The following is a 20,832-nucleotide window of genomic DNA, read 5'->3' on the forward strand; positions in this document are numbered from 1 at the left end:
TGTTTTCTGTTAGACGGGTGTTTCTTGTGAAAGTTTGGCGAGGGGGGGACCATAGATTGAAGCTCAGTCGAGCACTTGCCATGAAAAAACGATAAAGCAGAGACAAACTCGAAACATTTCTTCTGTGAGAAAGAGGTTGCAGGGAAGAGAAAAGGACATCCCCCACAAGGCTACGAAGTCTATTTTGAACTCAGGATAAGTCCTTTCTAGCAGCTCCTGCCCAGATATGGCAACAGTACTCCACCCTGGGACGTACCTGGCTCTTATATAGATAGAGAATTGCATCAGCGGTGAGATATCTACTGGATCGATAGAAGGATCCCACCATTTTTCCAGCGGCCTTGGCAACGGAATTAATGTATGTGTTCCACTTAAGATCAGTAGTAAAATTCAAACCCAGAAGCTTGTCAAAACATGAGGCCCCCCAGACGACAGCCATTCATTTCAATTGATACCAGATGTAGATCAGAACGTAGATGATGTAAAGATAAAAGCTTGGTTTTAGATGCATTAAAAGTAACCAGCCACTCCTTTCCCCATTGTACCACATGCTCAAGATCAGAGGAGAGATAATCAGAGAGACCTTGGTCGTTTACGGTCTTAGATGTGCTACCATAGATAGTACTGTCATCAGCATAAATGTCTATGAATGATGAAAGGATGTGATTTGGAAGATCATTAATGTAGATCAGGAAGAGAGTTAGACCCAGGATGGACCCCTGTGGGACTCCAGCATTAATACTGAGAGCTTCTGATTTCTGCACATCAACTACTACTCTTATGAACCTATCAGAGAGAAATGATTTAATAATTGAGAAGACATTTCCAGCTATACCGTATCTGGAGATCTTGTGAAGTAAACCTTTATGCTATACGCTATCAAAGGCCTTTGATATGTCAAGAACAATTGCCCTAGAAAGGAAGCCTCCGTCAAGAGATTCGCTAATTCTAGGAGATATAACTGTAGGCACATCTGCTGTAGATCTAGCCGAGCGGAAACCATATTGCGTGTCACTAAGAACGTTATTTTTGCTGAAATGGTTGATTACTTCTCTATTTAACACAGATTTCAGCAACTTACTCATGACGCACAGGAGGTTTATTGGCTTGTATTGAGAGGGAGATGAGCGATCACCTGAATTCTTAAATACAGGGCATACTGGTGAGATTTTCCAGAGTGACGGGAAGCAATTCTCCTTAAGGCAACGTTTAAACAGTTTTGTAACGAGTAGCACTAGTTCTGGTTGAAGTCTTTTGAGTACTATAATTGGAATACCACCAGGACCGGTTGCTTTACTGGAATCAAGGTTTTTAATTAGCTTAGCAACATCACGTACAGATATTTGTATATCACATAGCGTGTTTTCTGATACAGGAGGAAATATTGGAGGTTGGCGACCTTCGTCGCAAAGGTTAGAATTAGATGCAAATTTATTGGCAAAGAGTGAGGCTTTGTCTGATGCTGACGAGATTACATCAGGTTCATTGATGATAATTGGGATAGAGCACATGTTTCTGTTCGGGATTCTGTTTGCTATTTGCCAAAACTGGTGAGAACCAAGCCGCTGCTCAGCTACTTTGGACTTAACGGACTGAGCATATAACTCTCTTGCGCTACATAAGAAAATATTTAAAAATATTATTTAGTTATTTCTCCATCATAACGCAATTATTATTATTATTATTATTATTATTATTATTATTATTATTATTATTATTATTATTATTATTATTATTATTATTATTGGCTCATATGGACCTTTCACACAAGTCATCAAAGATCTGAGTGGAAACCTGTGGTGTTCTCTGGAAGCTGAGTGACAACAAGTCTCCCCAGACGTTTACCTCTCTCCACCTTCTTCGATAGCATTTACAAATAAATTTGCGTCATCGTAACAGCCTCTTACCGTTGATTTCTCGTTGGCAGTGGGCATTGGTCTATACTGAAATTTGAGTGGCAATAAGCCTCCCCAAGGTTTCAGTTCTCTTCGCGCTTGTCCAGCGGAGGTTTGGTCAGCGCTCTCTCCTCGGTCTTTCCATCCTCCTTGACCCTTCTCGGCTCTTTGGTATCACTTTTTTAGGGGGGGAGGCGGTGATGAGACAATGGGAGGGGATGCGTGGTGGGCGTGTAGAACTTGTAGATATGCAGCTTCAGTGTTCTTCATTCCTTGCAACGCTTCTTCATTATATTGTATACTTGTATGATTCTCCGCATTCAAGGGTTTTCCTTAATATTTCAGCCGTTTTCATTATCGTTAGTCGTTGTATTTTTGCAGTCATCCCTCTGATTCCAATTTCTGTCATTCTTTATTATTATTATTATTATTATTATTATTATTATTATTATTATTATTATTATTATTATTTATCTACCCTCACTCCCTAACAAGGCATATTGCCACTTGGATATAAGGGGCTACTTATTGGGACCATACCTAAGAAATATTAACAAAATGTTGGTTTACGTTACATTTGAAATGCTACATATCAGTACAGTTTGAGAAGCAGGTAGCAGGAAGGGAATTCCAATGTCTTGCTATTCGTGAAAAGAAACTATTAGAATAGAAAGCTTTCTGGCATTTAGGGACTTCAACAGTGAAGGGTGTGAGTTTGTTGCTAGGCGGGTTTGTCGGGGATATATACGTCGAGAGGGGCACAAATGCAACGACTTCATCAGAGCATATTCCATTAAAATACTTGTAAAACAGGTCCAGGGATGAAACACTGCGCTGATGGGACAGGGGTTGAAGCCTAATTGACACAACGAGGCCTATTAGATTGGAGACTCTGGTTTTGACCCTATCCAAGAGGGAGATACTAGTTGTAGATGCACCAGCCCAGCCCAAATGTGGCAATAATACTCCTTGCATGAACGAATGGTGGCCGTGTAAAAGTACAGGATACTCTCAGGTGTCAGTAGTTTTCTAGCACGATAGGGGGAGCCCACCATCTTTCCAGCAGTCTTCGCAATGTCCTCAATGTATTTGTTCGAGTTCATATTGCCCGTGAATGTTAAGCCGAGGAGTTTGAAAGAAGAATTTTCAGGAAAGGTGTTATTGTCATGTATATCGGTGGTTGGAGAGGCTTCTTGTAATTGTTAAATATAGCAGCTTAGTCTTAACTAGCATTAAATGTTACCATCCATTTACGACCCCCATTCCACTACGGTTTGAATGTCATTTTCTAAGGATTCAGCTATGAATTCCAAAAATTATAAAATAACTATAAGTAAAAAGCAGAATTTTTCAAAGTTGCAATTTTTCACTGTAAATTAAACCTTTAGACTTTCGAAATCAGGGAGAGATAACTGCTTTTAAGTCGGCCATGTTGCTTATTCTCGATAATATACGATAATGGACGATGTTTCGTAAAATTTTGAATTTATACTAACTTTGATATAACATGTAAGTATGTAATGTTTTTCCCTGGAATGCTTCTGTTCAAAAATACACGATTGGGTTGGACGACACACTATAATAAAGTTGCACCAATTTAATAGCTAGAAATTAAGAGAAACACTTCAAAGCCTCGAAGCCAATGTTTTAGCTTCGAAGAACTCTTCCAATGATAGTGATATCCGATGGAACGTCTACACAACAAAAAAAAAAACATTTTACAATCTTATTTAAGTAGTTATTTTTTATAATGCAGACTATACTTTGATTTTTTTTTACAGGTTTAGGAAACTGACGGCTGAAAATCAGTCTTTATTTATCAATTGACTTACTTGGTTTCACATCTAATTTTTTTTTACAAATTAGTCCACAGGCAAAATTATTCCAATAAAGGATTGGTTCTACAATAATACATACGCAATCTGCATGAATTAAAATATCATGTTTTAGCGTATTTTACGACCGGGAAACTCCGGACGTCTAGCTAGAATTTTATATAAATAATGTAAGAGTTTGAAAATATTATGATATTCCCAAGATTTATTTTATATAAATAATGTAAGAGTTTGAAAATATTATGATATTCCCAAGATTTATTTTTGCTTCATTTAACTTCAATCAAATTTCTCAGAATTCACTTCCTGTGGCTAACTCTTAATATCTACATGAGATACATATTCGAATATTCCATTAATTTTCTTCTTTACCTCTCAAACACTGGGTTACTAAAAAAGTTGAGAACATAATTTTCTTCTTCCTAATTGATTATTTAAAAATAGTATATATTTGTTATATACTCTTGGTCTTACTGGATTCCAGTACAAGAATTCATCTATTCTGGTGGAGTATCCAGCTTCGTGTTATTACTTGATGTCACATCACTTGAAGAAGATGTTCCTTGTAACAGTGTGGGCTAGTCATACCAAGGATATTCGGGTCGCAAATATTATATGATTTTAAATTAGTCAGGGTTTACTTGTAGGAAAAAGTGTCCTCATACAAGATTGGCCTGGCAAACCCCTGCACAGAGATACCTTAGACACTCTATGATAGTGTCTAGAAGGCATTCAAGTTCTCTTTTTTTACATAGGCATCACCGCTTATCAAGGCCCAAAGACCACTCGAGGATTAGGGTTAAGAGTGTACAGTATTCAATTGAACAATATAGTAATTGTTAGTAATGGAAATTCGGTAAATTTGTTAAGTGGAACGATTCATCAAGAACTTGTTTACATTGGACTTGAAGACAACCATATTGTAGTCAGCTGGAAAGCAGGAAAATGGAAGACAGTTCCACATGCGTGCAGTTCTAAGAAAGAAACTTTTTTCATGGAATCTACGTTTAGGTTTAGGTACAGATAAAGAGTAAGGGAATTATTGATAATGTTTTCGGCGAGACGAGTGTTTCTTGTGAAAGTTTGGCGAGGGGGGGTCATAGATTGAAGCTCAGCCGAGCACTTGCCATGAAAATAACGATAAAACAGAGACAAACTCACGACATCTCTTCTGTGAGATAGAGGCTGCAGAGAAGAGAAAAGGACATCACCTACGAGTCTACGAAGTCTATTTTGAACTCTATCAAGGCAGGACAAGTCCTTTCTAGCAGCTCCTGCCCAAATGTGGCAACAGTACTCCATCCTTGGACGTACCTTCTCTTGTCTTGCAGGCATGCAAGTTCTCTCCAAAAGTTTCCATAAATGTTTCCGTATAAGAAAATTAAGTTCGAAAAGCAAAATAAAAAATGCATTTGCACATATGTTCAAATATATAATCATATAAGCCATGTTATCAGCATATCTTTGATTAAAACTTGGTAAGATCTTAAAAGAATAAGTCGTCAAAAACACGATTTTTGAATCTATATATCTTTAAAAGTGAGAATGTGTGTGAGGACACTTCTCAACCTATATATTCAACGAATCTTTGATCTACAGATTTGAAACTTAGTATATAGGGTATTCAGACACGCAGAAAACTTTTTAATAGATTTTCATCCGGAAAATAGGGCTTCATAGGGGTCAAAATTGAAATATTAGTACACGTGGGAGTCGTCAGAGTTTTATCCGCTTGCCGTCTGTTTCACGATTGCGCACGCGTGGATGGTTTACGTTACATGTTCCTTATGTCAATATAAGTCTGTTTGAAAGCACTTTTTGAACAGTATGTCACGCTAGCCGAATGGTTATCGTACTTGATTCACTGACTTTAGGTTTTGGTTTTGATTTCAGCTCGAGTATTTTTATTTTTACTCACAAGTGGACTGTTTAGAAAAAAAAAAAACATAATACTCGCTTGTACATGTCTCAGTTTCTGTATTAATTAAAAGATAATATTTATGCGTATTTTACGACCGGGAAACGCCGGGCGCCTTCTAGTTGTCAATAAATTTGAGAAGTACATTTTTTAACCTAAGGGTTCCACGAAGGTAAAACGGCTGGGAAACACTAGGCTGGAAGATTGGTGTAAGATCCCATTTCCCTACGCCATTGAGTGCAGAGTAATGATACAGATGATCGGTGCTGAATGTACAGAGAACGGATTGCAGAGATTAGTTGCACCGGTATCAATGTGTAAGACTTGAAGGCAGTCCCAGTTATGAACAATCATTAAAATGCCGTTGTCTATAATATTTATAAGTGTTTGTATATATTAGTGATTTTTTAAACCAACACATTTCAGACTAAAATATTATTACGTACCTACGTATCATGCAAAAATCAGTATAGATTCCAAAAATTACGAAAAATGATCCCGTAGAAAAATAATTACAAGGAAAAAAATATCTATCGAGCTTAGCAACTTTTAGAATTTTATCGTATGTTTTAATGTGAAAGAATTCTTTAAATCCAGGGGAGGTAATTGTAATTGATTAATTTGATAATCTACCATTTCAAAATATGAAATGTCGGATCTTTATTGTGGATAATTTTGATAAAAAACTAGATCCAGCATATCTTCTGAATCATTTTTCGTAATTTTTGGAATTAACACTAATTTCGACATGCCCCCTAAATACGTAATAATGTTTCACCTGAAATGCATTAGTTAAAAATCCATTATTCTGGACAAACCTCGATTTTTTATATAGTATTTTAATTTTTCGATATTCGATCTATCAATTATAATTAAATTCCCCTTTCTAGTAAACAGGTCGCGGTTTCAAATCCCGAAAGATTCAGAGAGATTAAAGCATTTATTTTTTAGTAAGTGCCAATTTGCAGCGCGTTTTTGTTGTGTATGCAGCTAGTGACATAGGTAAGTACAGAGGTACGGATATAATTAGGTGAGTAGGTGTGTTATTAATATGTTGATGTTTGACTTACGGATGCTGTGTTTTCTGTTGTCACCGTTGTCAAAATGGAGTTTTGGCGAATGCATTTTCTCTGAAACATTAATTGAAATCATTTATTATGTTTCGAATTTTTTTAAATGAACGCATATATCTATTATGTTCCGAATTTTTTCTATTGAAATTATATATCTTATATGTTTCAGATTTAAAAAAAATGAAATCATATATCTATTACAGTCCTTATTTTTTAAGTAAAATCGTATATTTATTATGTTTCGAATTTTAAAAAATAAACTATATATCTAGTAGTGTCCTTACTGTTTAATTAAAATCGTATATCAATTATGTTTCGAATTTTTAAAATTAAAATCATATATTTATTATGTGTCGGATAGTTTTGATTTACTTCATATATAAATTATGCTTCGGATTTATTTAAATAACAATTATAATTTGTTCTGGATTTTTTAATTGGAATAATATATCTATTATGTTTTTCTTTTCTTTTTTAACTGAAATCATATATCTATTATGTTTCGCATTTTTTTTAATTGAAATAATATATCTATCACGTTTCGCATTTTTAACTTGAAATCATGTATCTACTATGTTACGCATTTTTTAAATTGAAATAATATATCTATTATGTTTCGCATTTTTTAATTGAAATCATATATCTACTATGTTACGCATTTTTTAAATTGAAATAATATATCTATTATGTTTCGCATTTTTTAAATTGAAATAATATATCTATTATGTTTCGCATTTTTTAATTGAAATCATATATCTATTATGTTTCGCATTTTAGTCGCGTGCAAGCGACTCTTTAAGTCACTCCGTCGGTCGGTCGGTCTGTCCGTAACACTTTTGCGCTTGGTCTTTTTGGTTAAGATCAAAGGTCTGTTGTTAATAGATGCTGTTCTTAGCTTTGTAAGCTTTTCTTGGCCTTTTGGCCAAGATTAAAGTGTAGTATCTGCACAAATGAAATTTTATTAATAATTAGAGAAACACAAATGAAATTTTATCAATATTGTTTTCTTTTTTGTATTTTTTGATACAAAAAAATGTTTTAATATTGGATTTAAGTAGGAACAACCCCCTCCACTACACACACTTAAATACAAATTTAAAGGGGTAACCATGATAAAAAATGCCGGCCGAGAGAAAAATCATTTAAAATTTACAACAGAGACGAGATGGCTCAACCAACCTCACCATCTCCCCTTCTTTTTGAGTTGGTCTTGTGTCTAAGTTTTTTGTTCATTTTTCCAACTGTATTTTTTTTCCTGTGAATAAAAAATTTAATATCTCAAAGTGTAGTATCTGTCCCGGCAAGCAAAGACCATATCTGGGGGCAACCCTACATATAAGACCTTGGTCAATATAGCGGAAACCCTTCATACCAATTGTCACTATCCAGCTTCCCTACTCCTTGGGGAGTTGGTCCCCATTTCCCTTTCACTACCCACATTAAAATCGGCCTTGTGCTTAATTTGCTCGGTGGGGGAGCAAATAAATACCATTTTCTTGGCCTTTTGGCCAAGATCAAAGTGTAGTGACTGTTCTTACTACATGCTGTACTTATTGTGATATAAAGTGGGGGATCACTTTTCTATATTAATTTAATGGAAAATGATCACACACTTTATCAACCAGTCAGTCTCACAGCCATTCAAGTCATTCTCCAGAGCATTCAAGTTGTTTTTGAAGGATTCCAGTTATTTTTTAAGTATTCAAGTCATTCTTAAGGTCATTCAATTCATCCTAAACTTGATTAAAGTAATTCTAAGTCATTTATTTATATTTATTCAAGTCATTTCTCGGTCATTTTAGTTTATCTTTAAAAATTTCATGTCAATCCTACATTCATGCATTCATTCATTACACGAGAGCACGCGACTAATGTCTATCGGGCTTGTTTAAATTGAAATTATAGATCTATTATGTTTTTAAATTGATATCATATATTTATTATGTTTCGCATTTTTTAAATTGAAATCATATATCTATTATGTTTCGCATTTTTTTAATTGAAATTATATATTTATTATGTTTCGCATTTTTTTTAATTGACATTATATATTTATTATGTTTCGCATTTTTTAAATTGAAATCATATATCTATTATGTTTCGCATTTTTTAAATTGAAATCATATATCTATTATGTTTCGCATTTTTTTAAATTGAAATCATATATCTATTATGTTTCACATTTTTTTTAATGGAAATTATATATTTATCATGTTTCGCATGTTTTAAATTGAAATCATATATCTATTATGTTTCGCATTTTTTAAATTGAAATAATATATTTATTATGTTTCGGATTTTTTTTAATTGAAATCATACATTTATCATGTTTCGCATTTTTTTAAATTGAAATCATATATTTATTATGTTTCGCATGTTTTAAATTGAAATCATATATTTATTATGCTTCGAATTTTTTTAATTGAAATAATATATCTATTATGTTTCGCATTTTTTAAATTGAAATCATATATCTATTATGTTTCGGATTTTTTTTGATTGAAATCATACATTTATCATGTTTCGCATGTTTTAAATTGAAATCATATATTTATTATGTTTCGGATTTTTTTAATTGAAATCATATATTTATTATGTTTCGCATTTTTTTTAATTGAAATAATATATTTATTATGTTTCGCATTTTTAAATTGAAATCATATATCTATTATGTTTCGGATTTTATTTAATTGAAATCATACATTTATCATGTTTCGCATGTTTTAAATTGAAATCATATATCTATTATGTTTCGCATTTTTTTAAATTGAAATCATATATCTATCATGTTTCGCATTTTTTTAAATTGAAATCATATATTTATTATGTTTAGCATTTTTTAAATTGAAATCATATATTTATTATGTTTCGCATTTTTTTAATTGAAATCATATATCTATTATGTTTCGCATTTTTTAAATTGAAATCATACATTTATTATGTTTCGCATTTTTTAAATTGAAATCATATATTTATTATGTTTCGCATTTTTTTAAATTGAAATCATATATCTATTATGTTTCGCATTTTTTTAATTGAAATCATACATTTATTATGTTTCGCATTTTTTAAATTGAAATCATATATTTATTATGTTTCGCATTTTTAAATTGAAATCATATATCTATTATGTTTCGCATTTTTTTAATTGAAATCATACATTTATTATGTTTCGCATTTTTTTAAATGGAAATCATATATTTATTATGTTTCGCATTTTTTTAATTGAAATCATACATTTATTATGTTTCGCATTTTTTAAATTGAAATCATATATTTATTATGTTTCGCATTTTTTTAAATTGAAATCATATATTTATTATGTTTCGCATTTTTTAAATTGAAATCATATATTTATTATTTTTCGCATTTTTTAAATTGAAATCATATATCTATTATGTTTCGCATTTTTAAATTGAAATCATATATTTATTATGTTTCGCATGTTTTAAATTGAAATCATATATTTATTATGTTTCGCATTTTTTAAATTGAAATCATATATCTATTATGTTTCGCATTTTTTAAATTGAAATCATATATTAATTATTTTTGCATTTTTTAAATTGAAATCATATATTTATTATGTTTCACATTTTTTAAATTGAAATCATATATTTATTATGTTTCGCATTTTTTTAATTGAAATCATACATTTATTATGTTTCGCATGTTTTAAATTGAAATCATATATTTATTATTTTTCGCATTTTTTTAAATGGAAATCATATATTTATTATGTTTCGCATTTTTTTAAATTGAAATCATATATTTATTATGTTTCGCATTTTTTTAAATTGAAATCATATATTTATTATGTTTCGCATTTTTTTAAATTGAAATCATATATTTATTATGTTTCGCATGTTTTTAAATTGATATCATATATTTATTATGTTTCGCTTTTTTTAAATTGAAATCATATATTTATTATGTTTCGCATTTTTTTAAATTGAAATCATACATTTATTATGTTTCGGATTTTTTTAATTGAAATCATATATTTATTATGTTTCGCATTTTTTTAAATTGAGATCATATATTTATTATGTTTCGCATTTTTTTAATTGAAATCATACATTTATTATGTTTCGGATTTTTTAAATTGAAATCATATATTTATTATGTTTCGCATTTTTTTAAATTGAAATCATATATTTATTATGTTTCGCATTATTTAAATTGAAATCATATATTTATTATGTTTCGCATTTTTAAAGTGAAATCATATATTTATTATGTTTCGCATTTTTTTAAATTGAAATCATATATTTATTATGTTTCGCATTTTTTAAATTGAAATCATATACTTATTATGTTTCGCATTTTTTAAATTGAAATCATATATTTATTATGTTTCGCATTTTTTTAAATTGAAATCATATATTTATTATGTTTCGCATTTTTTAAATTGAAATCATATATTTATTATGTTTCGGATTTTTTAAATTGAAATCATATATTTATTATGTTTCGCATTTTTTTAAATTGAAATAATATATTTATTAGGTTTCGCATTTTTTAAATTGAAATCATATATTTATTATGTTTCACATTTTTTAAATTGAAATCATACATTTATTATGTTTCGCATTTTTTAAATTGAAATCATATATTTATTATGTTTCGCATTTTTTAAATTGAAATCATATATTTATTATGTTTCGCATTTTTTAAATTGAAATCATATATTTATTATGTTTCGCATTTTTTAAATTGAAATCATACATTTATTATGTTTCGCATTTTTTTTAAATTGAAATCATATATTTATTATGTTTCGCATTTTTTTAAATTGAAATCATATATTTATTATGTTTCGAATGTTTTTAAATTGAAATCATATATTTATTATGTTTCGCATTTTTTAAATTGAAATCATATATTTATTATGTTTCGCATTTTTTTAAATTGAAATCATATATTTATTATGTTTCGCATTTTTTAAATTGAAATCATATATTTATTATGTTTCGCATGTTTTAAATTGAAATCATATATTTATTATGTTTCGCATTTTTTTAAATTGAAATCATATATTTATTATGTTTCGCATTTTTTAAATTGAAATCATATATTTATTATGTTTCGGATTTTTTAAATTGAAATCATATATTTATTATGTTTCGCATTTTTTTAAATTGAAATAATATATTTATTATGTTTCGCATTTTTTAAATTGAAATCATATATTTATTATGTTTCACATTTTTTAAATTGAAATCATACATTTATTATGTTTCGCATTTTTTAAATTGAAATCATATATTTATTATGTTTCGCATTTTTTAAATTGAAATCATATATTTATTATGTTTCGCATTTTTTAAATTGAAATCATATATTTATTATGTTTCGCATTTTTTAAATTGAAATCATACATTTATTATGTTTCGCATTTTTTTAAATTGAAATCATATATTTATTATGTTTCGCATTTTTTTAAATTGAAATCATATATTTATTATGTTTCGCATGTTTTTAAATTGAAATCATATATTTATTATGTTTCGCATTTTTTAAATTGAAATCATATATTTATTATGTTTCGCATTTTTTTAAATTGAAATCATATATCTATTTTGTTTCGCATTTTTTAAATTGAAATCATACATTTATTATGTTTCGCTTTTTTTAAATTGAAATCATATATTTATTATTTTTCGCATTTTTTAAATTGAAATCATATATTTATTATGTTTCACATTTTTTAAATTGAAATCATATATTTATTATGTTTCGCATGTTTTAAATTGAAATCATATATCTATTATGTTTCGCATTTATTAAATTGAAATCATACATTTATTATGTTTCGCATGTTTTAAATTGAAATCATATATTTATTATGTTTCGCATTTTTTAAATTGAAATCATATATCTATTATGTTTCGCATTTTTTAAATTGAAATCATATATTTATTATTTTTGCATTTTTTAAATTGAAATCATATATTTATTATGTTTCACATTTTTTAAATTGAAATCATATATTTATTATGTTTCGCATGTTTTAAATTGAAATCATATATCTATGCTGTTTCGCATTTTTTAAATTGAAATCATATATTTATTATGTTTCGCATTTTTTAAATTGAAATCATATATTTATTATTTTTCGCATTTTTTAAATTGAAATCATATATTTATTATGTTTCACATTTTTTAAATTGAAATCATATATTTATTATGTTTCGCATGTTTTAAATTGAAATCATATATCTATTATGTTTCGCATTTTTTAAATTGAAATCATACATTTATTATGTTTCGCATGTTTTAAATTGAAATCATATATTTATTATGTTTCGCATTTTTTAAATTGAAATCATATATTTATTATGTTTCGCATTTTTTAAATTGAAATCATATATCTATGATGTTTCGCATTTTTTAAATTGAAATCATATATTTATTATGTTTCGCATTTTTTAAATTGAAATCATATATTTATTATGTTTCGCATTTTTTAAATTGAAATCATATATTTATTATGTTTCGCATGTTTTAAATTGAAATCATATATTTATTATTTTTCGCATTTTTTAAATTGAAATCATATATTTATTATGTTTCGCATTTTTTAAATTGAAATCATATATTTATTATGTTTCGCATGTTTTAAATTGAAATCATATATTTATTATGTTTCGCATTTTTTAAATTGAAATCATATATTTATTATGTTTCGCATGTTTTAAATTGAAATCATATATCTATTATGTTTCGGATTTTTTAAATTGAAATCATATATTTATTATGTTTCGCATTTTTTTAAATTGAAATTATATATCTATTATGTTTCGGATTTTTTAAATTGAAATCATATATTTATTATGTTTCGCATTTTTTAAATTGAAATTATATATCTATTATGTTTCGCATTTTTTAAATTGAAATCATATATTTATTATGTTTCGCATTTTTTTAGATTGAAATCATATATTTATTATGTTTCGCATTTTTTAAATTGAAATCATATATCTATGATGTTTCGCATTTTTAAATTGAAATTATATATTTATTATGTTTCGCATTTTTTAATTGAAATCATATATTTATTATGTTTCGCATTTTTTAAATTGAAATTATATATTTATTATGTTTCGCATTTTTTAAATTGAAATCATATATCTATGCTGTTTCGCATTTTTTAAATTGAAATTATATATTTATTATGTTTCGCATTTTTTAAATGTAAATCATATATCTATGATGTTTCGCATTTTTAAATTGAAATTATATATTTATTATGTTTCGCATTTTTTAAATTGAAATTATATATTTATCATGTTTCGCATTTTTTAAATTGAAATTATATATTTATTATGTTTCGGATTTTTTAAATTGAAATCATATATCTATTATGTTTCGCATTTTTTTTAATTGAAATTATATATTTATTATGTTTCGCATTTTTTAAATTGAAATTATATATTTATTATGTTTCGCATTTTTTAAATTGAAATCATATATTTATTATGTTTCGCATGTTTTAAATTGAAATCATATATTTATTATGTTTCGCATTTTTTTAAATTGAAATCATATATTTATTATGTTTCGCATTTTTTAAATTGAAATCATATATTTATTATGTTTCGGATTTTTTAAATTGAAATCATATATTTATTATGTTTCGCATTTTTTTAAATTGAAATAATATATTTATTATGTTTCGCATTTTTTAAATTGAAATCATATATTTATTATGTTTCACATTTTTTAAATTGAAATCATACATTTATTATGTTTCGCATTTTTTAAATTGAAATCATATATTTATTATGTTTCGCATTTTTTAAATTGAAATCATATATTTATTATGTTTCGCATTTTTTAAATTGAAATCATATATTTATTATGTTTCGCATTTTTTAAATTGAAATAATATATCTATTACGTTTCGCATTCTTTAAATTGAAATCATATATTTATCATGTTTCGCATTTTTTTAATTGAAATCATATATTTATAATGTTTCGCATTTTTTAAATTGAAATCATATATCTATTATATTTCGCATTTTTTTATTGAAATAATATATCTATTATGTTTCGCATGTTTTAAATTGAAATCATATATCTATTTTGTTTCGGATTTTTTAAATTGAAATCATATATTTATCATGTTATGGATTTTTTAAATTGAAATCATATATCTATTATGTTTCGCATTTTTTAAATTGAAATCATATATTTATCATGTTTCGCATTTTTTAAATTGAAATCATATATTTATTATGTTTCGCATTTTTTTTATTGAAATCATATATATATTATGTTTCGTATTTTTAAATTGAAATCATATATATATTATGTTTCGCATTTTTAAATTGAAATCATATATCTATTATGTTTCGGATTTTTTAAATTTAAATCATATATCTATTATGTTTCGGATTTTTTAAATTGAAATCATATATTTATCATGTTTCGGATTTTTTAATTGAAATAATATATCTATTATGTTTCGCATTTTTTAAATTGAAATAATATATCTATTATGTTTCGCATTTTTTTAATTGAAATCATATATTTATTATGTTTCGCATCTTTTAAATTGAAATCATATATTTATTAGTTTTGCGCATTTTTTTAATTGAGATCATATATTTATTATGTTTTCGCATTTTTTATATATCTATTATATTTCGAATTTTTTTAATTGAAATTTGATATCTATTATGTTTCAGATGTTTTCAAATTGAAATCATATAACTATTATATATCGGAATTTTTAAGGTGAGGATTTATAATTGGGATTTTATTGCTTACGAGTCACTTTATGTCGAACTCGGGAATCTTTACGAATTTTTGTAATAACATGTCTTCAACGTATAGCAGTGCTAAGTCATAATAATACTTTCTAAGTTATTGTTTTCTGGATATTAAACGTTCAATCCTCAGTACGGACTATACTTAGAATACAATTACAGATTACTAAAGACTTCTACCCGGTAATGGCTGACAGAACGATAAAAATCTACCCGCTAGATTAAATCAAATGTTACGTTCAAAATTTCGTACAGATTTACGATTTCATCATCAGAATTCCCTAATCCGAGAAGAGGCACCAGAAGAAGGTCGGAAGTTATATCGGCCAAAATATTATGAAAATGACATCCAAGGTGAGAACAGTAGACTGAAGAATTCAAATAGTGCATACATGTATTATTATACTAAATGTGAGTTAATCAAGATATATTTGCCTATGACTTTAATTTATGTAAATATCACACAGTTATACAAACGTGTACAGGGTGATTTTTAGAGGCGGCGAACTTCAAATTGACATCTCTATTTTCTTTAATTGCAGACTTGGCAACTATTGGTTATTTTGAATTGAACTTAAATCAGCACTTGTAACGTCTGAAAAGCGAGAAAATTCATTAAAAAAATCATGTTGAAATATTTGATGAACAAATAATTTCACAAAATGGGGCTGTCAGCTGGCCACCTCATTTGTGAGATTTAGCCCCACCAGATTATTTTCTTTGGGCATATGTAAAGTTTCATGCCTACACTGATAAATCATATGAAATATATAATTTGAAAGACAACATTTAACGCGCTGTTGCCGAAATACAGCATTGTTTAATGCATAGAGTTTGTGAAAATTGGATCTTTCGCTGACGTCATATACGCGCGAGTCCTGAGTGCCATATGCTCGACATTATATTTAAATTATAAATGTCAAAAATTAATGTTTGGAATCAACTACATATTTGTATAATAAATATATTTTTCTGTAATTTATTTCAATTTAATATTCGCCGGTCCTAAAAAAACACCATTTATATATTCTTGTGCTTATGTTTATAAAAGAAAGTCTGTTCTAGTTGCTCTAATTGACCTTAAATCTTACTTAATTAAACGAGTTATCCCCCTTGTCATGCATGCCCCTCGGTCCATTCCTCTATCCAACTATATATTTATCACTACCTTTCGTTGCAGGGAAATTGTTTTAATTTACTTGTGAAATTATATTTTCCAAGCAACCTTGGCAACGATTAACGGAACAAGAGACTGCTACCCCCGCGGATTAAATAAACGGCTTAATTCGAAATTACGTGCAGAAGGATTCCCGAATTCGAAAAGATACAGCTGAAGAAGGTTGGATATTACATCGGCCGAAGCGTAGTGAAAATAACACGTAAGATAAGAACAGTAGTTCGAATAATCCAAATAATCAGAAATTATTAAAAATTATATTTATTTATTGAAATCATGATTTACTTCTGGAGATTCAACAAAGGCAATAAAGGCTAAAAACCAATAACAAAATTTATCTACACAGAAAATTCACCTATAATAGATTTAATAGTACACTAAACCGTGATATAAAAAAAAGTTAGTATTTGACAAGGGAGGTAAATCGGATTGTTAGTATGTGCAAGTACTCTCCCTTTAATGGCGAGAAAACCGAACGAAAAATCTGCTAAATGCTTGATTTCGCGAAAATAACAACGTAGCTGCATAAATATCCTTTGGCACCATGGAAAGTGGGACCGAAGTGTCTCAGTGGTTAGAATGATCAAGGGAGGAGAAAACCACCCAGACCTCGACTAGTAGAAAATCGAGACTGGAAGAATATTTAGAAGGCTTATTGTCACATTCAAAGGGAAACCAACGACGGTTGCTATCAATGAGAAGTCACTGGTAACGCTTAGTACGAAAACACCAAATAATGTACAATGGTGCATTTATATATATATATATATATATATATATATATATATATATATATATATATATATATATGTGTGTGTGTGTGTGTGTGTGTGTGTGTGTGTGTGTGTGTGTGTGTGTGTGTGTTTTAGTTAGTTGATTTATTGTACTTACCGGCTTGCATAAACCTGCCCAATAAATTCGAAAGGTATTTGAGTTTATCTGAAAAGAAAAAATAGAGATAATCATTCAAACACAATTAATTCAATAATAATTCAAATATAATTTTTGTAGTTTAATATCGATTCGCTCTCAAATGAGGCAAAAAAAGGTTATTGGTTCTGATATCTGACTATAGTGAGTCAGAGTCACGGATAAAAAAAAGCTGATGTTCAAATACAATGCCGATCAGGAGAAAACATTCTGGATCAACATGCTCAGTTCATAAAGAACTAGGAAATGCAAGAAAATGCCGAAAGGCTGCTTCTTCACTATTAGGACGAAATTTCGAAAATCGTAAAAGTGAATTTCACATGAAAACAATTGTATCTACGTATTCCTCACATTTTAAAGATGATTATATCCAAAAATTACGAAAATCGATAAGGTCGAAAATTATTTATTAAAGAAAATAAAATAGAATTTAATGAAAACGACCGTAAGACACAGGAGAGTTCAAAGGGGAGCTAATTTTCCGTTTTGATTGAAACAAGATGGCCGCAATTTTTCACCTGCTAACACGCTTAAAGTTGTTTTTTAATAATTCAGTAATATTCAGGTAATTTCGATTGCATAATTTAGAAGTTACCATTGTAATTTATTAGAATTGACAAAAAAATCAATTAAAACCATTTTTTTATTTATTTGAAAACTCTATTTATCGATTACAAAATTCAGTCCTAATAGTGTAGAAGCGCCGGCATTTGTTTAATTATTTCTACGTATAGTTATCAGTAGATTCCACTGAGCTGAATCTAGCCATATATCTTATTGATATTGATTTTTGATCATGTATGCATATGTGTGTGTACAGTATGGTCACGTCGATACACCAGTCCCGTTAAATCATCAAAGTTAACGGACGTTGAGCTTGGATGGTATTGTCTGTACTCTCGCTTATGTCGGCATTGTTTCCATTCGTTCTGGACTCCTTGCCACACTTCCTTAATGTACAGCTACTCTTACAATGTCTCAAGACTGAACGGACGTCATGATGTGTGTATAAGGGAGAACGACTTCTCATTCAATAATCAACCTATGTCAGCATGTGATATTAATTTCCTTTTCAGCTTTTAAGCTACTATTTATTTGAAAAAAGCTGGCGATGAATTCGTTAATTACATACGAACTAATTGTAGCGTTATACCTTTAAAGAAAAGTGTTTCGGTGTGTCCACCCTACGGATAATAATAAACCATTCTACTTGCTATATGGCAAGCGGACTGACATGTGAGCACACTATTTGTTGCATTTAATTTTCTGTTCAATATCTTGTGTTTCTACTAAAGACTGACGTGTGTCTTTCTTTCCCTCCTTTATAAGACCACAGCAGAAAGGATGAAGAATTTAAGCGGATCAGAATTACAATAATTCACCTGTAGATTATGTTGTTTCTTGTTGATGATTTTGTTGGTAGTGTGATCACGTTGTCCTAACGGCTTCTGTTTAAGAATTAACAGCAAAACACACAAAAGAGCAACAAATCGAATTTTTTTATGTAAATTGCTTCAGTCAAGGTATGAAGCCACTTGATATAATAGCTGTGTAGTTCTCTCTTACTGAAATAACTTAGATACCAGTGTCGGGAAGTGGGATTTTGAGATCTCAGCGCCCCTGAGGAGAGACACTCTGACCTGTAAAAAGTGCCTGGTCATTTCCGCCGGCATTCCCTGTTGAGGGCGCCTCCGAATAGTAGCAATAAACTAACCTTTTTCCAAAGAAAGAAGGCAAGGCCTGGGAGGGTAGACCTCATAGAACTGCACAGAACTTTACTCCCACCGTAAGACCAATAGAGACAGAATCATTACAGGAATGGTTTAATCTATGTAGATTTTGAGGGCCGAGAATAGAAATCCCTAGCCGAGTTTATGCGATGAACTAAACAAACACATTACTTTAAGGTAAAAAAATACGCAACGATGTTTGCCACTCAAAACAGCAATTTCTCTCCTTTGTCAGAAACATCTCTCGTGTGAGGACTAAACGATAAAATAAGGGGAACGAGAATCACGAGGATATGCTGCAAGTAACCTCAAGGTCTACTTTTTACTCCCCTGTTATTTTAACTTTTCGACCACTTTGATGATAATTCACATGCGTATGAATATACGTGGGGATTTGTTGTTGGATTGCCCTGCATTTGGTCCAAAATTGTGGGCGTCTAGTTTGTGCCTACGTCTATTTATCGTATGTCGCCCAAAATCTTGTGTGGGAGAATGTCTCAATCACGACAAATCTAAAAATGTTTCTCTCAGTCTGATTGTCTTTTTGCATTCTTGTTTACATACACATTTTGTTTTCCAATGGATTTATAAATTTCAACAAAACAAAATTCCTGTACCAACTTTAGTTACATTCTAAAAATGTATCATTGTTTTCAATTTATTTCTAATTCTTTTCGTTTCAAATTTCTTTGCTTATACAGGTGGAGTACATAGAAGCATGTGAAAATAACAAGCATGCTTACTAACAATATAGTCCAAGTGAACAGTTTTTAAAGCAAGAGAAATAAACGAATTGCCAGGGTAAACAATAGCATTAACTCGCCATGTTACATGCGAGTAAGTGCTGTGCTCTTATAGTTTCACTATTTCTAAGGATGCAGAGGAATGACATATGATTCGATAGATTTATAGTAAACTTCACGCAACATTGAAACCAATTAAATGAAAAAAAACGGAAATTAAATGAAGAAAAATATTTATTCGAACTCCTGCTTTTCCACGACTAACGTCAACTGTAATTTCCACCGTCTGCTCTCTCTCTCTCTCTCTCTCTCTCTCTCTCTCTCTCTCTCTCTCTCTCTCTCTCTCTCCCTCACGGCTGTCGAAAAACTGCAAACCACCTCGTACTTCCAACTAGTCATTTTTATAGCAGTTTCTATCCTCATATGCAAATTAATGCAATATATGTTTTGTTCTGCTCTGCTCTGCTCTGTTCCGTCTGCTTGCTTCCCACCGGACTACAACTTGGATATCTTCAAGTCCAACGTTAACAAATTCCTAATGAACCGCCCCTTAAGTAAACACTTCATCAAATCTCCACACTAACGTAATGTACTTGCAATAACCCTTATCCCTGAGTGGCTTCCGGGCCTTGATAAGTGGTGATCACTGTGTAAAAAAAAATTACTGAGCCTTCTACAAACGAAGCTCTTTTCTTCCCCTTTCCTTCCCTCATTTCGTCATCCGACAGGATAGAGACAGGCGCGCCTACTCGTGT

At 29.1% G+C, this 20,832-nt stretch overlaps 1 protein-coding gene and 1 pseudogene across 50 annotated transcripts in view; one reads left to right on the forward strand and one right to left on the reverse strand.

Moving 5' to 3' along the window:
• LOC145254558 (uncharacterized) overlaps window positions 1-20,832 on the reverse strand; it is a 170,533-nt gene that overhangs the window by 134,429 nt on the left and 15,272 nt on the right. For 36 of the 50 annotated variants that reach the window (XM_080113137.1, XM_080113136.1, XM_080113135.1 and 33 more), the window contains exons 4-5: window positions 17,566-17,613; window positions 6,719-6,778 (exon numbers count right to left, since the gene is read on the reverse strand). In XM_080113137.1, the coding sequence (XP_079969263.1) occupies window positions 6,719-6,778; window positions 17,566-17,613 (108 nt within the window). The remainder of the gene's footprint in view (window positions 1-6,718; window positions 6,779-17,565; window positions 17,614-20,832) is intronic. The other 14 variants (XM_080113142.1, XM_080113141.1, XM_080113127.1 and 11 more) reach the window with 1 other exon arrangement.
• Window positions 8,210-8,337, forward strand: LOC145255037 (U2 spliceosomal RNA; annotated as a pseudogene).

The sequence above is a fragment of the Euprymna scolopes genome, chromosome 30, assembly GCF_053919585.1.
Source record: "Euprymna scolopes isolate OS-2025 chromosome 30, ASM5391958v1, whole genome shotgun sequence".
Taxonomy (NCBI): domain Eukaryota; kingdom Metazoa; phylum Mollusca; class Cephalopoda; order Sepiida; family Sepiolidae; genus Euprymna; species Euprymna scolopes.